General features: G+C 31.1%; 2 protein-coding genes across 2 annotated transcripts; one reads left to right on the top strand and one right to left on the bottom strand.

The window, feature by feature from the left end:
* Window positions 1–7,731: 7,731 nt before the first annotated feature.
* LOC108326493 (uncharacterized) lies at window positions 7,732–11,435 on the bottom strand. The gene is made up of 4 exons (XM_017560024.2): window positions 11,307–11,435; window positions 10,713–11,071; window positions 10,457–10,572; window positions 7,732–8,298 (listed from the first exon to the last, which is right to left on the bottom strand). Exons 2-4 carry the CDS (start codon window positions 10,818–10,820, stop codon window positions 7,935–7,937), a joined length of 588 nt encoding a protein of 195 aa, XP_017415513.1. The 5' UTR covers window positions 10,821–11,071; window positions 11,307–11,435; the 3' UTR covers window positions 7,732–7,934.
* On the top strand, window positions 11,322–13,295 carry LOC108326492 (RNA pseudouridine synthase 1). Its single transcript, XM_017560023.2, has 2 exons — window positions 11,322–12,263; window positions 13,176–13,295. The coding sequence occupies exon 1, from the start codon at window positions 11,322–11,324 to the stop codon at window positions 12,255–12,257; it is 936 nt and encodes a 311-aa protein (XP_017415512.1). The 3' UTR covers window positions 12,258–12,263; window positions 13,176–13,295.
* The last annotated feature ends 3,957 nt before the right edge of the window (window positions 13,296–17,252 follow it).

Here is a 17,252-nt window from a genome sequence, read left to right as displayed (position 1 = left end):
ATTAATAAAAAAAATTATAATAGGTTATTAAATTAGAGTTTAAAGTTTTCTTTAAGATTAACTAAAATCATTTTAGTGTCTATTATTAATACTAAGTAGGTATTATTGATTTATATTAAATAAGTAGCTAAAACCTGAATAGGTCATGTTACAGGTCAATTTAAAATTTAAGTTACAAACTAATTATAGTTTTTTTATTAATATAATAAATACTGTTTTAAATACTAATAATTTTTAGTTTATAAAATAATATCTAATTTACTTAATATATTGATAAATTATTTTTTATCTCTAAATTTGGTTGGTATTTAATGATTATTTTTAGGGATATATAATAGTACATATAAAAAAGTTTAAAATTAAATAAGATATATATATATATATATATATATATATATATATGGAATATTAATAGGGCAATTAAGTCTTAAAACACTTCTGAAAAATATTCATTAGATAAAAATTGATTAGAGAAAAAAAAGTATTAAATCATGGTACATATTAAGTTATACAATATTTTAAAATTCATATTAACTTATAAAATGTTTTAGAAATTAAGAATTGTTAGTCTTCAAATTACGCTCTTTTGTCATTGAATAAGTTTTTGAATTAATATTAAACAGTCTTAAGAATTAAAAATTAAATATGTTAATTATTTTAAATTTTAATTTTAACATAGTATGTACTTATTTTAGTGACTAACTCTTAAAGTTTACTTACTATTAATTCAATCTTTATGAACAAAATTTCTTGTAACAAAATAAATAAACCTGATCTTAATAACTCATTTTGCTGAGTGTAAATTTCAAACATTTTACTCTCTTAAGTCCTTCGTGTAAGAGATTAGAATACGAGGAAAATAAATCTAAATTGTATAACTTAAATACAAAATATCATCAAAATATATAAATATAGTTAATTAAAAATAAATATAGCTTTGTGTACTGGTTGTTATCTGGGGAAAGAAAAATATGCATATATTATATAACTATTCATAGATAATTAAAAATAAATACAACTTTGTCTGTGTTTTTCTATTGTGCTGAATTTTTACAAAATTGATTTTACTTTTTTATTGATTATTAACGAGGTTTTTCAAGTTGATTTTATAATTAAATTCAAAGTATTAAAGGGTTTAATATGTTATAATTCTTAGATATTTTCCTTATATTTATATTTTAAGGTTACTGACCGATTGAAAGTAACTTTTTTATTCAAGAGAGAATTAATATAAATTTATGTGTTTACATGTCTTTTGCTCTACCTTATCACATCATTTATCATTATTTCCATACTCTTGAAAAAGCATATAAATTAATGATTGGATGCAGAAATAGGTATAAACCATCGCAAATCAATCTACCCACCAAATATTTGTCATCATACTTTGAAAAATGGAGATAAGGAATAGGAAAAAGGCTCGTGAATGAGCAATTCATTCTTACTACTTCTTAAAAGGTGATTAGCATGTTAATAGCACTGATGATGGAAGATAAATCTAGAAAAGTCAAACAAGTTCAACAAAGAAAGTACTATTAAATAAATAATCAAGAGTTAAAAAGGGAGAAATCAGAAGAATGGAATTACACGACTTAATTGAAAATGTTCCATGTAACTTTCAAACTTGATAATTGAAAAAAGCAGCAGCAGCAGCAGCATAGGCCATACGAACACTGCTACTATTCTCTTCAACGTTGGTGCTTTTCTTTTTCTTTCTTTCTTTCCACTCCCAACGAGAATGACAGAAAGTGATCACATGACTCCCAGTTTGACGACGCCCAAAGAAAGAGATGCTTCAGATTTTCTGACGTAACAAGAGCTGCCAAATCTTTCTCCATGCTCACGCGTATCCATATTTTCTCATTACTTTATTCATTTCTTCATCTCTCACATTCCACTCCATAACAATAATATCCTAAACGTGACGTGACTCACTCCATTTTGTTCCTACTTTTAAACCTCTAAGTTTGCCGTCATTTGAACCTGACACTTTCCTTTATCGCATCAATTCAACTCACCAATAAAAAATTTGACAGCATGAAAGTATGTGTTTCGATAGGTATTTGTAAGATTGAGAGATATCATTTTTTGAGGTGTTTTTTTTTGGCTTTGGCTGTTATAGAGGGGGAGATACAGTAAAAAGTATTCTGACATTTAAGTTAGTCATATATGGAATTTTAGTTCTTAAGAAAGAGATTTTGTTATTATTGTATAATATTTTTGAGTGTGAATAGACCGTATCTGACTTTTAGCCTTGGTCCGGTATTTATAAGTTATCACAAACCTAATAAAATATAAACAGACTTACCTTAAACAGATTTACCTTAAACCGGTCGTTTGCTCATTAACCGTTTTATAAATATTTTTAATTAGATATCTTTGATTATTTTATCCTCTGTTCGATTATTAGTTCAATAACTTTAAATGTTGGTTCAATTGTGGTCCAACATCTTTTAATCTGGTTTGATCTGATTGACAAATGCTGCTATAGTACATAGATCAAACGATCTTGAATGTTAAGATTCACGAACGCTATTATAATAGATAAACCGAACAGACGGATCCTTGAATATATACACTATGTATGTTATTTCAATATTCAGGGTTTGAAATGAAACGAGTGTCTTACTAAAATAAGGCTTTTGGTGACATGTGGGTGTGAAGTTGATATCACAGAAATGTCAAAAAATTGTAGTGATGAAGCAATTGTGAAATGATTTGCATTGGCATGGAAGTAATGATTGGAGACTAAGACGGCTATGTATGAGTACTGTTTGAATCCACGAAAACTACCCAATTGCATTTGCAGAGTGGAGAGTGGAGACCCACCATGAGATTTGAGAGGTCACACCATTAACAGGGTTTCAATGCTGATTCATGAACCTACAGACGCATTACTATTATGTAAAAGTATACTCTTATATGTGCACGGTTTCAGAGCACGCACGCAGAGACTATATAATATTGGTAAGAATCTACGTGTGAGATTGTGTTATAGTCACAAGGCTTCAAAAAGCCATCCACGTGTTAGGTGTGTCATTCTGATCTGGTTCAGAATTACCAACAGTGATTCGTCATCGTTTAAGATATAGTATCATGGTTTCTTATAAAACGATTTCATATATACGTGGATGCCACCTTTATGTTTTAAAAACTAAAACGCATGTGACGGTTTTTTCATGTAGAAAATCTAATGTCACTTCAAATTGGCATCGTCCTATGTAATCTAAAAGCCATCGCATATTGCGATGTCATGCTGCCAAGGGAGTGGATAGAGATAACATTAGAAAAAGTTTGAAAGTACGTTGCGTAGTGTTTTTATTACATCTCATTCATTTATAAAATATTTGGCATATATAAACTTTGTGATTCCTCTTCTAGAAAATATGAGTGTATTTGGGCATGTGATACATATTATCAAAGTTTATATTTATGAAAAATAGACATTGATCGAGTAAAAAGTGTTAGGAGCTAAACCTATTAGTGATTTATGATTGCTCTCGTCCTTATCTACTTCTAAATAACAAAGTTTGGTCAATTTACACAATATCAGACTCCAACTTAAGTAGGCTATACTAAACTTAATAAAGATAAAAGTAAAAAAGAGATTTATTATAATATTGAATGATGGTTTGTGAATAAGGTGGTCCTTTGATTTTGATTTAGGTGATCTTTCGTTAATAGGCTTTAGATATATTTTTAAAATATTATATCATTAATCAACCATATATCATTTGAGGACCCAATGATCCCATTGTCCTCCTTAAATTCGTGAAGGTGTATTCAATGTCCTCGTTAAGAACTTTTTAGTAACTTATTTGTAAGGAGTGTTTGTTTTGAAAAATTTTACTGACCTATACTCCTTTTGTTCCAATTTTAGTTGGAAATTTGTGAATAAATCTTCATTTTTGTAATTTAATATCGTATCAATGACGTTTTTAACATGTCACGTGTTAATTCATTATTTTTTTCATTTTTTAAGTCTTTTTATTTTTTTCATTTTTTAAGTCTTTTTAATTTTCTAAAATTAATGTTGCAAATTATTTTGTTCCCATGTTGCAAATTATTTTGTTCCCGTAACAGATTTTGTGGCATGACACCCAACACTATCAAGGACAATATCACGTTATTATGATATTTATATTAAAATTAATTTTTTATTAAATAATTATAAAACTTTTTTTAAATTGATTCTAGCTATATTCAGTTCCATTTAAAAAAATTATTTTTAATATGAATTAATAATATAGTAATTCAAAATATTTAATGAAACTTAAATTTTTTTAATAAATATAATAATATTTATAAAATAAATAACAAAGATTGTATAACTTAAAATAAAATATATAATAAATGTTTGTCTCCCTTGAAAATATTAAAATTTAAAATCAAAATAATTTAAAAAATCAATTTTCTTATATAATGTATAATAAATTAAATAATTAATATCTACAATTATAATAATAATTATTGTTGTTATAACAATAAAGTAATTTAATATATAATTAATTTAATATGTTTAGAAGTTAATTTTAATAAAAATGTATACAAATAATAAATTAGATTCCAATTTAAAAAAACATAAAAATTGAATTGAATACAAAACAATTATACACACAACATAACACATGAATAAAATAAAATATTTTAAAAAAATTAAAAAACAAAAAAAAACTAATTGAAACAAATGTCCTTAACGTAATTGGTCCGAAACTAATAAAAATAATCTAAATTAGTCAATTTTTCAAAAAAAAAAAAAGCTTACTTGCAACTTTTCAACTAAAATTACATCTAGTAATTAAGTAAAAAAAAATAAAAATGAAGCTTCTATTGAAAAGTGTAAAAATATATACACTCCTTAAATTTTAATGCAACTCTAACTTTTTCTTTTCTATCAATTATTAACTTATTAATTTATATCTTTAAGACCAAATCATATTTTCTGAACATAATCTTTTATAAAGTTTATTTACAAAAATATTAAGAAATGCATTCATTGACTTATCAATAATAAGACATGATTATTGATAAAAAAAACATTTATCTAATTATAAATGATTGTAACATCTCATTAGTAAAATTATTCTATTAATTAAAGAATTTTATAATTGATATTAAATATAGTAACTATATAAGTATACTCCATGTATTATAATAATTGTTATTAATTTACATAATATATTTTCAAAACATAATACTTAATCAAAAAGAATAGGAACTTTATGCAATACAAAAGAATCTATACATAAATAGTTTTCCCTATCTATACATTTCCGGACTATATCACTATTACAAACCCTCACCTGCATTATATCTTGCTCTTGTGCAAAAATACACAATCCTGACAAATAAAACAAAATCATAAACGAGGATAAGCTAGTATATTTAAAAATAAATAAAACTTATACATAATTCAAATAATTAATATAAACAATCATTTTCAAAAATAATTCATTCTCTACACACAATTATTTAAATCAATTATATTTTCTATCTATGGAAAATTTTGTGCATTAAATTGCACTAAAAAACTATGTACCTAATTGAATCCTTATTCAATGCACATTAAAATTAAAGTGAAAGTCATTCCACCTTCATTAACACCAATCATATACAATATCACATATAAAATATCCTTTATCACATGCATCATCACATTTATATCTAAACATTTTCATTTCATCACATGCATAATCACATTTATATCTAAACATTTTCATCTTATTCATTACTTACATTGCATGTCTCTTTCAATAATTAATCAACATTTAAACACATTTAAAACAGTTCATATCTTAACCTTTCTCAAAATCCAATAAAACATCTTATTTGCAAACTCCTTTCCTACTGAGCAACAAAAATTCGTCAAGGAGTGTTTCACTAGCTTAACAAACAAACCTCTAAGAACAATTTTCATAAATTCATCTAACGAGACAGTGAAACATCTATGTTCATCTCTGTTTCTATTGCTTTTCGCAAAAACATTCTCGCTTAGCGAGTGCATCTAGCCCAACAAGTAGGTCCTTTACTGCTTCATTGACTTCGCAAATCATGTTTCAAATACAAAAATTCTGAAAGATTAAAAATGGGTGGTGGTGTGTACAATTATTGAATTAGTATTAATTAAAAGAAACATAATCTAATTTTATATTAGTAGCATAGTTAACCCTTTACAAGGGTAAAAACTAAAAATTCAGATCATACATTAGTATACTAATGTCCAAATTCCAATAATATACATTAATATTTATCAATATTTAGGATAAAAAGGCAAATATTTTATGTTTATAATATTACTTTTTAAGGAAACCGTTAAAACGGTATTGTATTAAACTTCTATTGACATGTTATAGCAGAGTATTTCTCGGGGTTTTTTTTACCAAATTTCTGACATGTTAATTAAACATGTTTCCACACCGGTTCAACAGATGTTTTATCCAACGGAGAGATTCAGTCCAGAATTCTGAGTTACAAGTTTCCTGCCATACCTTTGATTTTTTTTAGGAGAAACATTGACCAAGAAACTGTAGAATAGAAGTTCTATATAGATAGATAGAATTATGGGCTGAAATAATCTATAAAAATATATTTTCTTTAGTAAATCTAGGTTTCTGTTTTTTAATGTTGATAAGATTATCGGATCCTGGGTACAAGTAGAATCTGATTCCATAATGATCAGATCAAGTTAGATGAAAGAAATCTTCCATTCCAACTTGATAGGTTGAAGCTGGAGGCACTCACCTTCGTTCATTTGTAAAGACTCAAAAATGAATAATTCCTTCATTCCTAAAGAACCCCTAGAGGTATTCCAAAATATTTGCATCTGTACCTATATTGAACAAAGAAAACAACGAGTGAGGTGTTCGGATATTTAACTTTTTAATGTTAAAAAATATATTGAGCCACCAACACTAACCATAGTACCAATGTCACCCGAGAATCTTGCGAAAGCAATTGCAGAGCTTGTAGTTGTAGGCATCCCGCGGAGCTTGTAGTTGTAGGCATCCCGCGCTCCAAAAGCAAAAAGAATGTTTTCTTGATAAATAACCCAATGATTAGACTCTGAACAATTAATATTTACCTTAATTTCGTAAATCAAGAGAATTGAAGCCATGTAACTACTCAAGGTAGTGTTCTGATTCATATTAGAACATATACTCCAAATTTTATAATTCACTTACTGCATCAATTACAGAAACACTCTTCAAATGAAACACATTTTAATCTTCTAAAAATTAATTAAAAAATGTTTTAACAACGTACCAAAAACTTCTGTTTAAAAACTTCCTTATAATGTCTTTTATTTTCCACCAGTTGACTGTATACTACTAAAACGGAACTGAAACAAAGACCATTATCTTTAGCAAATGTCGATCTAATAATGAATGAAAAAGCTAATGTAAAAATCAATATGTACGCAGTCACAACAATGCAGATAATAAAGGATGATTGTTCGTAATAACACAGTCTAAGTCCCAATTCAATTTATGAAAACAGTAAAAAGTCACTTAAAATATATATATAACTAACAAGTTTTTTCAAGCTTGATGGATTTTTCAAGCTGGATATGGTCATTAGCCTAAAAATTTAACTGTTTTATGGCAATTGAATTATGTTGTAAGATTAAATGCAAAACAAGAGGGCTTCAAGCTTGATGGCATATACCATGATACGCACATTGTAATACACATATCACCTCTATCAAACTTGACAAGATTAAATATAAAAGAATTAGTCAATCAACAACAGACTTTTTAAGTTTCATTAATCAATTTCATCAATTGTAGGTATAGCATACATAATGATTGTTGCATAGTACACAACTTTCAGTGCCAAGATTCATTCAAACTGCAGTGAAGTTCTACAAAGTGTCAATATAATATATTTACCAGATTTGATCAATGCAGTTACAAAAGGATTGTCGAATTTGCAACTCAAGTCTTCGAAATTGATACAGGTGATTTGCCAGAACCTTCCAATACTGCCGCGGGATCAGAGAACCTGGTTGAAGTTTCATCCGGTCCTTCCAAATTTATTTCACTGAAGCTCCTTTTCTTTGATGGAGTATTTGTATTTATGCTTTCAGTTTCCTTCTGCTTTCCCTTGCCTTTTTCTTTTCTGTTGCCAGCCTCCTTTTCAGATTGCGGCTCACTATTAGGAAGTGGAAACAATGGAGGCTCCTGGCCACTCAGTCGACAAAACACTCGCTCAACAGTTTCACTTATCTCCTTTCCCAGGCCATTATTGTCTACAATTAAATCCCAAACTGATTTTGAGGCTTTTTCGAGTACAGAAGCTCTGCATGAAATAAACATTGATGTAAGAAAAATATAGAAGACCAGAAAATCAAGTAGCACATCAATATGTTTGAACAAAAAGATATATAATGATAATCATTAAGATACAATCCTAATGGGAATAATGACTTCTAACAATGTAAGAATTCTTCCAAGGCCTACATGAACATCTACAACAAAACACAATAGTTATTCAGGAATAAGAGGGTAAATAGAAGCACTTAATGAAGTGTGCCAGAAAGAGCGACTAAGAATTATCTTGAAGTTTGTACTAGCAAGTAGCTGTACATTCAGGAACCCTGCTTATATATTGTTTTCACCCATCCCACTCCAAACACACAGCTTCTACTTTCCCAACATGCAAAATCGTTGTGGGGCAGGGTATAAAAGGTTAATAGCAGAAATGAGTAAAATCCCTACGGCAATCCTCTGAAAATTAAAAACTATCACTTTGGTTTTGGCCTCTTCAGAATTTTGACATTAGTGTGGACCTCGCAACAATATAAAGCAATATCAATTATAAGAAAATTGACATTAATTTAGTTATTCAAACTCAGTCTATACACAGATGACAGAACGGTGATTTTGATGCAGATACATGGTTCCTTAATAACAGGAACCTAAGCATTGTTCTCCTACATCGATTTGGAGATGACCACGAAGAAACAAATTTAAGCATGCAAATCTAGGCACTGGTGCAACTTATGCAAGAGGTAAAAAGCCCGCAAAGAGATAAGGTTGGATCTTATGCAGAGATTCCAAAAGGTGACCACAAATCTACACACACCTTTGGATTTTCTGGATGGTGGCCGGAGGATGAAAAAAAAGACTATAGATTTGAATTTCGAAGTATGGTAATCTAGCATAATCTGTGACTTCAAAGCTGGATAGACAACAAAAAACCACTGAGGTAGGAGAAACTTAAATTTTCAAGTTGATCCAGCATACTCAAAACACAAAAATATGGTCCAGTCAATAAGTTACCCGACCAGTAGAATGCGTGTGTGGAAAATTACTGATCTTTGAGAAGATTTATCCCAATGCTATGGATAATTTCATAGTAAAGTAATAAATTTGAAAACTAAAAAATATTCCAGAATGATCACACCTTAATTGTAGGATGTGCTCCCTTGCATTCAAAATTATTCCACTATTTAATTGTTGAGTAAAATAACATCATGCAAGCAGAATAGATACCCGTGTGTTCAAAACTTTGAAACCAAGTCCGTAGTTGGGACAGAATTTGAATCTCTTCAAATATTTGTACCATTCTATTACAACCAAACATAATTTATTCATCCCTTCTGCATACTGGTTGTAACTTATTTGCAGATTGGTTAGGTTATGGCAGCTAAAGAGTATTAGAACGTTCAACAATGAACATAGAATTCAGCAAAGTGGTACATGCTAGAAAATAGTGTGAAGAATCAATATGAATAGAGAGAATGAAGAAAATAAATACTAAACAGAAGAAGGAAACCGACCAGAGATGGAAGAAAAGGCAAAGCTAGTTGTGGCTTTATGCACCCACAGACATTGAAATTTAAATTGATCTGAATCAAATTTAAGAGTTTAAATTGACATAACATCGAGTACTAATTAAGGGTCGCCTTTTCAGGTTTTGACAATCATTCCTTGCAAGGAATAAAATTAAAAATTGATAGCTACATAAGTAACGAGTTGGCCACCGGTAGATATAGGTTAGGAAAATTAATAATATTCCATTATATAATTATATGAAAATAATGTTTTGAAATGTACCTTAAAATGCATATAACAAAAAGTAGATATAATATAATACAGACTTAATATAAGTCTATGTGATATATAGTATCTTGCGTTAGTTTTTATTCATGATAAGCGATTTTTAATTTTTAATTTCCCGACTAACATATTGAAATGTAGTGCAGACCCTAGCATATTTGCTATTTTCTTGTGTAGCGAGAGTATTGTTCACACTGGCCAATGCAGCAATGCTACGGAGGCAGCTGCACTTTATATCAATATACATGTCTTTTAGCTAATTTGGAACATGACAGGACTTGTCTGAAGTTCACAGATTTGATTTATGTTCTATATAAGAATAGTTCAATGACCATAGCCCTCTAACAAAATTCAGAGTTCAGAATATAGAACATTTAGGTTCATGTATCACTTACTCAAGTTCTTGCCGAAGAGCATCAAAGAGCTCTCTTTTAGTCTGTTTTTCAGCACCGGGGGTGTTAAGAACCTTACTCTGCTCAGCCATCTTTATAGTGGTACTCTTCAATTCCTCCTGTATGTAACAACACAAAAACGATCAGACTAAAGATCAGAGGAAATTGAAGAGAAATAGACAGGTAACGACGCTATTAGAACATCCAAAATATTTATACGAGGATTCGAAATCGAAAAAGAAAGGAGTGTAGAAATTACATTGGCTTTGAGCTGGTTGATGATCTTCAATCTGAGGGCATCAATTGAGCCGTCGTTCATCAGCGACTCCAACACATCTTCAGGAGTGATTATTGAGGAAGAAGCCATACGTAGTTGTCCGCGTTGAACCTTAGCCAAAGCGAAAACGCGGAAGAATTTCGATCTTCGTAAGAATCTTGGGTACGGACAAATGTCGGTTTGAAAACGCAGTTATATGAAGGACGATAACAATTCTGAACTCTGAAAAAGCTAATTCGCTGAATTTGAGGGAAGGAGAACAATCCTGATATCTGAAAACCCTAACACGATAAATGAAAGAGGAAGACGGTAGCGGAGACCAGTCACGCAGTACGCACCTCCTGATATATATATATATGACATTAAATAAAATTATTAAATGGGAAATGAAACTGATTACATTATTTCTTTAAAATAGTTTATTTATTAATTTAATAAATAATATTTTGTCGGAGGTTATAAGATTTAAATGATAAAAAGAAGTTGCAAACCATATTGGACTGAGCCGAGTAACTGGGCCCGTATAAGTAACTAGTCCAATTTCATTAGAAAAAAAAAAAGCGTGCGAGTCCCTACCCTTCCCTCGTGCGCATGCTCTCCTTCAACCCCAAACCTTTTGTCTTCTCCGCCGTAGCCATGTCAGGCCCCCCGGAACGGAAAATCCCCACAGCCGCAGAGAATTACCCAGTGCCACTGTCCCCTCCGCTTCCCCCGATCTCAAAGCAAATCGAGCTCAGCAGAGCTATGACTGCTTCTTCAAGCTCAAGCATATTTTCTCTCTCACCCTCCGACATTCTCTACCACGACGACCACCTCATCGCAGTCAACAAGCACCAAGGAATTTACTGCGAGACCCTCCTCTCCTCCCTCGCTTCCCAATCGCACGAGCTTCACCTGGCTAATCGACTCGACCGTGACACCAGTGGCATATTGCTCTTAACCAAGTCGCACAAGGTGGCCGCGAAACTCGTCAAGGCCTTCACCGCACACAAAGTGAAGAAAACATACATTGCCCTGTGCACCGGTCCTCCTCCCAATTGGGAACAGGTCACCGTCAGATCCGGTCACGGGAGGTCCAAGTTCGGCGCCTGGCGAGTCTACGCTGCTTCCGATGTGGGACGCACACTACCGGGTGGCTCGGCCGTCCGGTCCATGGAAACTTCCTTTGAGGTGTTGTCGGTAAACGGAAATGGCAGCTTTAGGGAGGTCTCTGATTCGGGAGAGGAGGGAAATGTTTTGGTGGTTGAAGAAAAAGCGGTGAAAGAGGATGGCAATGCGAGTGAGATTGTAGTGAGAGCGTATCCTCGGAGTGGAAGAACGCATCAGATTCGCTTGCACTGTCAGTACCTAGGGATTTCTATCGTAGGTGATGTGAAATATGAAGGTGTTTACGGGTGGAAAGGTATAACTCATCATGCACATCACCTTCATGCAGAAACCTTGTCCTTTGAACATCCTGTTACTGGTCTTGACGTTATGCTACGTGCACCTCTCCCTCTGTGGGCTACTCAGGCGATTCAGCATTAATACCTGGTGTTTCTATTTTTCCATCATATCTTCTAATTGTTTGAGGAAGATCAGGGTTGTCGGAACCCAATTCAATCTTTCATGTCAAATACTAATGTAACCAATTACATTTACAATTCTGTTGCAGCTTGCAGCTGAGAAATTTTGAGCTTCTTGCCTTGTGATTTCATGTTAACAATTGTTGTATTTTGTTTTGGTTTTGACTGTATATTAACAGCCCTGCCTCTGTTTCTCCAAGGAATGACATTTATGTTTGATGGTATTCTGCAAAGTACCGTGTTTATTGGCCATTACTTTTGTAATATTCATATGAAATCATTTGAGATGAGGAAGTTTGCTAATGGGGATTTCTAGGTTTTTCAGAAGGCTATGTTTTCATGGTGGAACCGAGTTAATGAATGGAATGATATCATTTTATTGTCTGTTGACATGGCTCACTGTTTTTACTTCCTGACTAGCTTCTAGAATTAAGAAAATGCAAAGATAACTCAATTTTGATTTGTATCTGGAAATTGGGCCACACTGTTTCTTAGAACATAAGGTTCAAGCATGTTTGGGATTGGGTGCTTTTGAATTTGATGATTTCATCTTTCTTATAAAAACATTAGATTTATACTGGTTTTATTCAAGCAACTTTGCTTGAAATCCTTAATTATTGAACAGATGAGGCTTCTTTGTTTAAACTTATAAAATGTTTACTATGGATTAACAGCAATGTAAAGTAAAGGCGATGCCTGTATTAGATTCCAGCAACAGTGCGAACAATTATGAATTAATGAAGTGTTAATACTTTTATTGCAGCTTGTATATAACTTTTTAAGCATCAAACAACCTGTATAACAAATATTTTGCAATGAGTTAACGGTTTTATATCTTGTATGGAAATCTGAATATGCTGTTCTTGTTCCTTTCTAACAGAGTTTTGCTATTGGATCAGCTGCACTTGTGTCACTTGCGTTGTTTGGGGCTTTTATGTAAGCAGAACAGGGATTAAAACTGTGAATGTGATTCATCAACTTTGGTTTTGTTAATGTGTTACCTGTGATACAGGGCTTTGTCAACTATAAGAAACTGATTGCACGTTGTCTTTTTGGAGCTTATATATGATGGTACTACCTCACGTGCTGTATCACTTGGTCCACGAGTAGGAGTATAATAAAACCAAACCAAGATTAACCTAATTCCCTTGTGCACTCCACAATGGAATTCTCTAGAATGTTACAAATAATTGTGGCCAACGAACAAGATAGCAGAAACTATTATTTGCAATAGTTTTTTAGGTCTAGAGTAGCTGCAAATCTAAGCATCATGATTTGCCAACCACAATAATAAAATGAATGCCGGCGTCACTAAAATCCAGCCATGAATAGGTGAAGTTTCTTATATTAGGCCTCTTTGCGGTTGTCATTATTGTTATTAACTTACTCCAACTGCACTACACGCATGCTCTTTCCCATTCTACTTCTTCCACCCAAAAAAAGTCAGAAAGAAAAGAGTGTCAACGCATTATTTATTATTTATGAAATATTATGAGTTTAATTCATTAAAGAAAATACGTGATCCCTTAAAATTTCATGTTTTTCATAAATTTTAAATACAAGATATAGAATATATTGTTAACCTTTCTCGTCTATAAAAAAAAAAAACTTTCTCTCCAATGCCAAACTTTTCTCATGGGTGTAAGGTTCAGCCATGTTATCTTTTCATAGTTTCTTCTTGGCTCCTTTTAACTCTTCAAAACTACGGACACGCACACTGTCAAAACACGAAAGGTCCAATAAAAATGGGTCAGTGTTGTTTTGAAAGATAACTTTTGCCCAGAGAAATGGGAAACATGTCAGATGTATGATATAAATTTATGAAATGTCGAAATCTCAATTAATAAAAATATATTAAGTGAAACGAGTTTTAATTTGATTGAAAATAATAAATATTTTATTTATATACAATTTTGTTTTACTCGTGATTTTAAGTATAAAAAAGTATTTTAAGTATGTCAATGCAGATTCATATATAACGGGTTAAAGAGATGTCAAGTATGATAAAACTCGTTCGAAAATAATTTCTTTATCCTTTCGCGGCTTCTCAATACGTATAAACGGTAGTTAAACTTCAAATGAAATTTAAGAGCATGTATTAAAAAAAGGCAAAAAAGAATAATAATGGATATATCTGGTAACGAAAAATAATATATGAATGAAATTTTAAAAAATATTAAATTTCATGTAATATAATTGACATGTATTACTTAAATAATGGCAAAATCTAAAAATAAGTGAATTAGTTAGATTCACAATATGTATGTAATAGTTAAATATGTAATATATTGATATATTATATGATTTTCGGGTTAATTCTTATTGAAATTGTTTAATGAGTTATGAGTGAGACTGATTGAATGAACGAGAGTGAGACTGATTGAATGAGAAGTGAGAAGTAAATTAGTTCGTTATGAATAAACACGATGAATTTTATTGTTGATCAAATTAGAGGTATACTTATTATTGGACCGTTGTTAATCAAAAGTTTATTAAATATTTTTAATTGTGTCATTAGTTTGACATAGTTATTTTGATATAAGGAGTAGGTGATATGTATTTATTAAACTATTAATTTCTTAATTATTAAGTGACTTTGACATCTGAGTGTTTTTTGCATGGAACTGTGAATAATTTGGACAAACAATTAAATTGAGAACATAATTTTAGTATAGTTTTCAAAGTTTAGACAATTCACTAAATCTTAGACTATAAACCTTAATCTTAACATTCAGAAACTTTTGATGTTGACTCTAAATTTGAGTATTCAACAACCAAATTCTGGTGACAATAAGAATATGGCAAAAATTCAAATACGTACAAATATAGGAATACTGTTAAAATTTAACTTTAATTGATTTAAAAATAAAATTTGAAATTAAAACTTATTTACTTTTAGAATTTGATAATTTATTTAAAAATTTGTTAATTCATACATAGAATAAAGAGATTCACAAATGTAAAAGTTTAAATAGTTAATAATCATTGATTAAAACTCGGTCTTTTCTCCTATTTGTAGTAACATAAGGAAATTAAATATATTCTTTAAAATACGCGTTAAGTTTCATAATGCGTTACAATACTTAAGCTATGATTTGTAAATACAAACAATCAGTATAATTTATTAAACGAGTAAGAAATAAATTAAGAAATTATGAAAAATGTCTTTTATTTTAAAAGAAAATACGTCAATTTTCTGTATATAAATATAAGATAATGGGTGATTTGATTATTTTAATCTTGTACTTAACTTCTATAATTTATGTATAAATACGAGAAAATTTAAATTATGAACATAGCAATAATTATTTAAAAATAATTCACAATCTTCTCTTTGTCTAACCACTTTTTTTAAGGACATCTCATAATTCCTTAAAATAATCACTAATTTTACTATGGGAAAAGTAAATCAAAACCAAATCACATAAAATTAACATGGTTTTGATTTGTTCGAAATTTTATATTAAAATTAAAATCAAACTATATTTAACTTTTATGTTATTGAGACAAGTATTTGTAACATCCCAAAATATAGTAATTACCATAGATTAGAATTAATTACAATTAACAGTTAAAACATGCAGTCTTACACTAAACACAAAAATTCCAAAACCGAACGTTCTACGAAACAGAGGTAAAATACCATACAGCAGTATTTCAAAATTTAAAGACGAACGGTTTTACAAACTTTAACCGAACGTCCAAAAGCTAACAGCAAGGATAAAAACTACAATTTAACGAGCGCTCTAGGGCTCGGCTTTAACCTCTACTTCAACCAGATTGGCGTTCTCCAAATTTTCTTCTTCTAGCGCTTCTTCAAGCAACGCCTCTCCGTCTGCTCACATCCACACGGATGATCATTGCATAGACAAGACGAACGTTCATGGACGAACGACAACACAAGGAAAACAACAAAGGGTAAGCTTATTGAATTTAATTCACAAGTAATTCATACGCATAACATTTCAACATTCATAAAGATATCACAACACATATAATCAGTTCAAACTCTCATAAGACAGACCGTCCGGACTGTATGAATCCATGTACCTACAGGCGTTCGTGCACCCGGGTGATGTGATAACTGTACACATTCAACAGCTGCCACCCGAGGTTAGCCCTATCAGTCCAAAGTACTCAGTAGGACTAGGACCTCCTGCCATTCCCACACATGACCTACTCCCCTCTAATTGAGGACGAGCACTCACGGAATATCAGGATGAACTACCATCAGTAAATTTACCATGGTCATACTACACAACTTCTCATATTCAAATCATAGAGACGTCTCTCCTTGGAACGCTCGTTAAAATTCCATAATCATAGTTTCATCTCATACATGATTCGCACATTTTATAATTCCCTTTAAATCACATTTTCATTCTTAGTTCCACTTTCATAAAAAGACGAGCGTTCAGCCCCCTTCATAATGAGGACGAACGTTAATATGATACCAAGAGACACTCGTTTCTGATAGAAGGAAAACGAACGTCTTCCAAGGACGTACGTTATGACCACTTGAATCAATTATATGGACTGACTCTAGAGTGATTCAACTGATACTTAAAATAATTTAAATTCAAGGACTTTAGATTGAATTCAAATGAATAAAGACATCATAAGACTTTTAGATATTGAAACAGATACGAATTTATAAAAGGTATTAACCGCCAGTCAATGACCGAGCGCGGTAGCGGATATAAATTTACTGTTTGGACGAACGCTATTTGTTAATTACGGAAAGAACGAACGTTCGGTATAGAACCGAGCGCTACTTATCATTTACACTTTTAGGACGAGCGTTCGGTATAAGACCGAGCGCTACTAGGACGTACGCTCTGGGTCGAGACCCATCGCTGAGGCAAAGTATTAATAGAAAGGGAAATTGTATAAGATATTCATAGTGAAGGGAAGTATTTAAGAATGACTAAGTATATAAGATGGTATTTATCTAAGC

Source organism: Vigna angularis, chromosome 3, assembly GCF_016808095.1.
Source record: "Vigna angularis cultivar LongXiaoDou No.4 chromosome 3, ASM1680809v1, whole genome shotgun sequence".
Taxonomy (NCBI): domain Eukaryota; kingdom Viridiplantae; phylum Streptophyta; class Magnoliopsida; order Fabales; family Fabaceae; genus Vigna; species Vigna angularis.
This window is presented reverse-complemented; position numbering and strand designations above follow the sequence as displayed.

Coding starts and splice junctions, on each gene's coding strand:
- LOC108326493 (XM_017560024.2), bottom strand. CDS start 10,820: ATGGCTTCTTCCTCAATAATCACTCCTGAAGATGTGTTGGAGTCGCTG. Junction 10,573..10,712: donor TCAACCAGCTCAAAGCCAAT/GTAATTTCTACA, acceptor TGTTACATACAG/GAGGAATTGAAGAGTACCAC. Junction 8,299..10,456: donor GCTCTTCGGCAAGAACTTGA/GTAAGTGATACA, acceptor TATTTCATGCAG/AGCTTCTGTACTCGAAAAAG.
- LOC108326492 (XM_017560023.2), top strand. CDS start 11,322: ATGCTCTCCTTCAACCCCAAACCTTTTGTCTTCTCCGCCGTAGCCATG.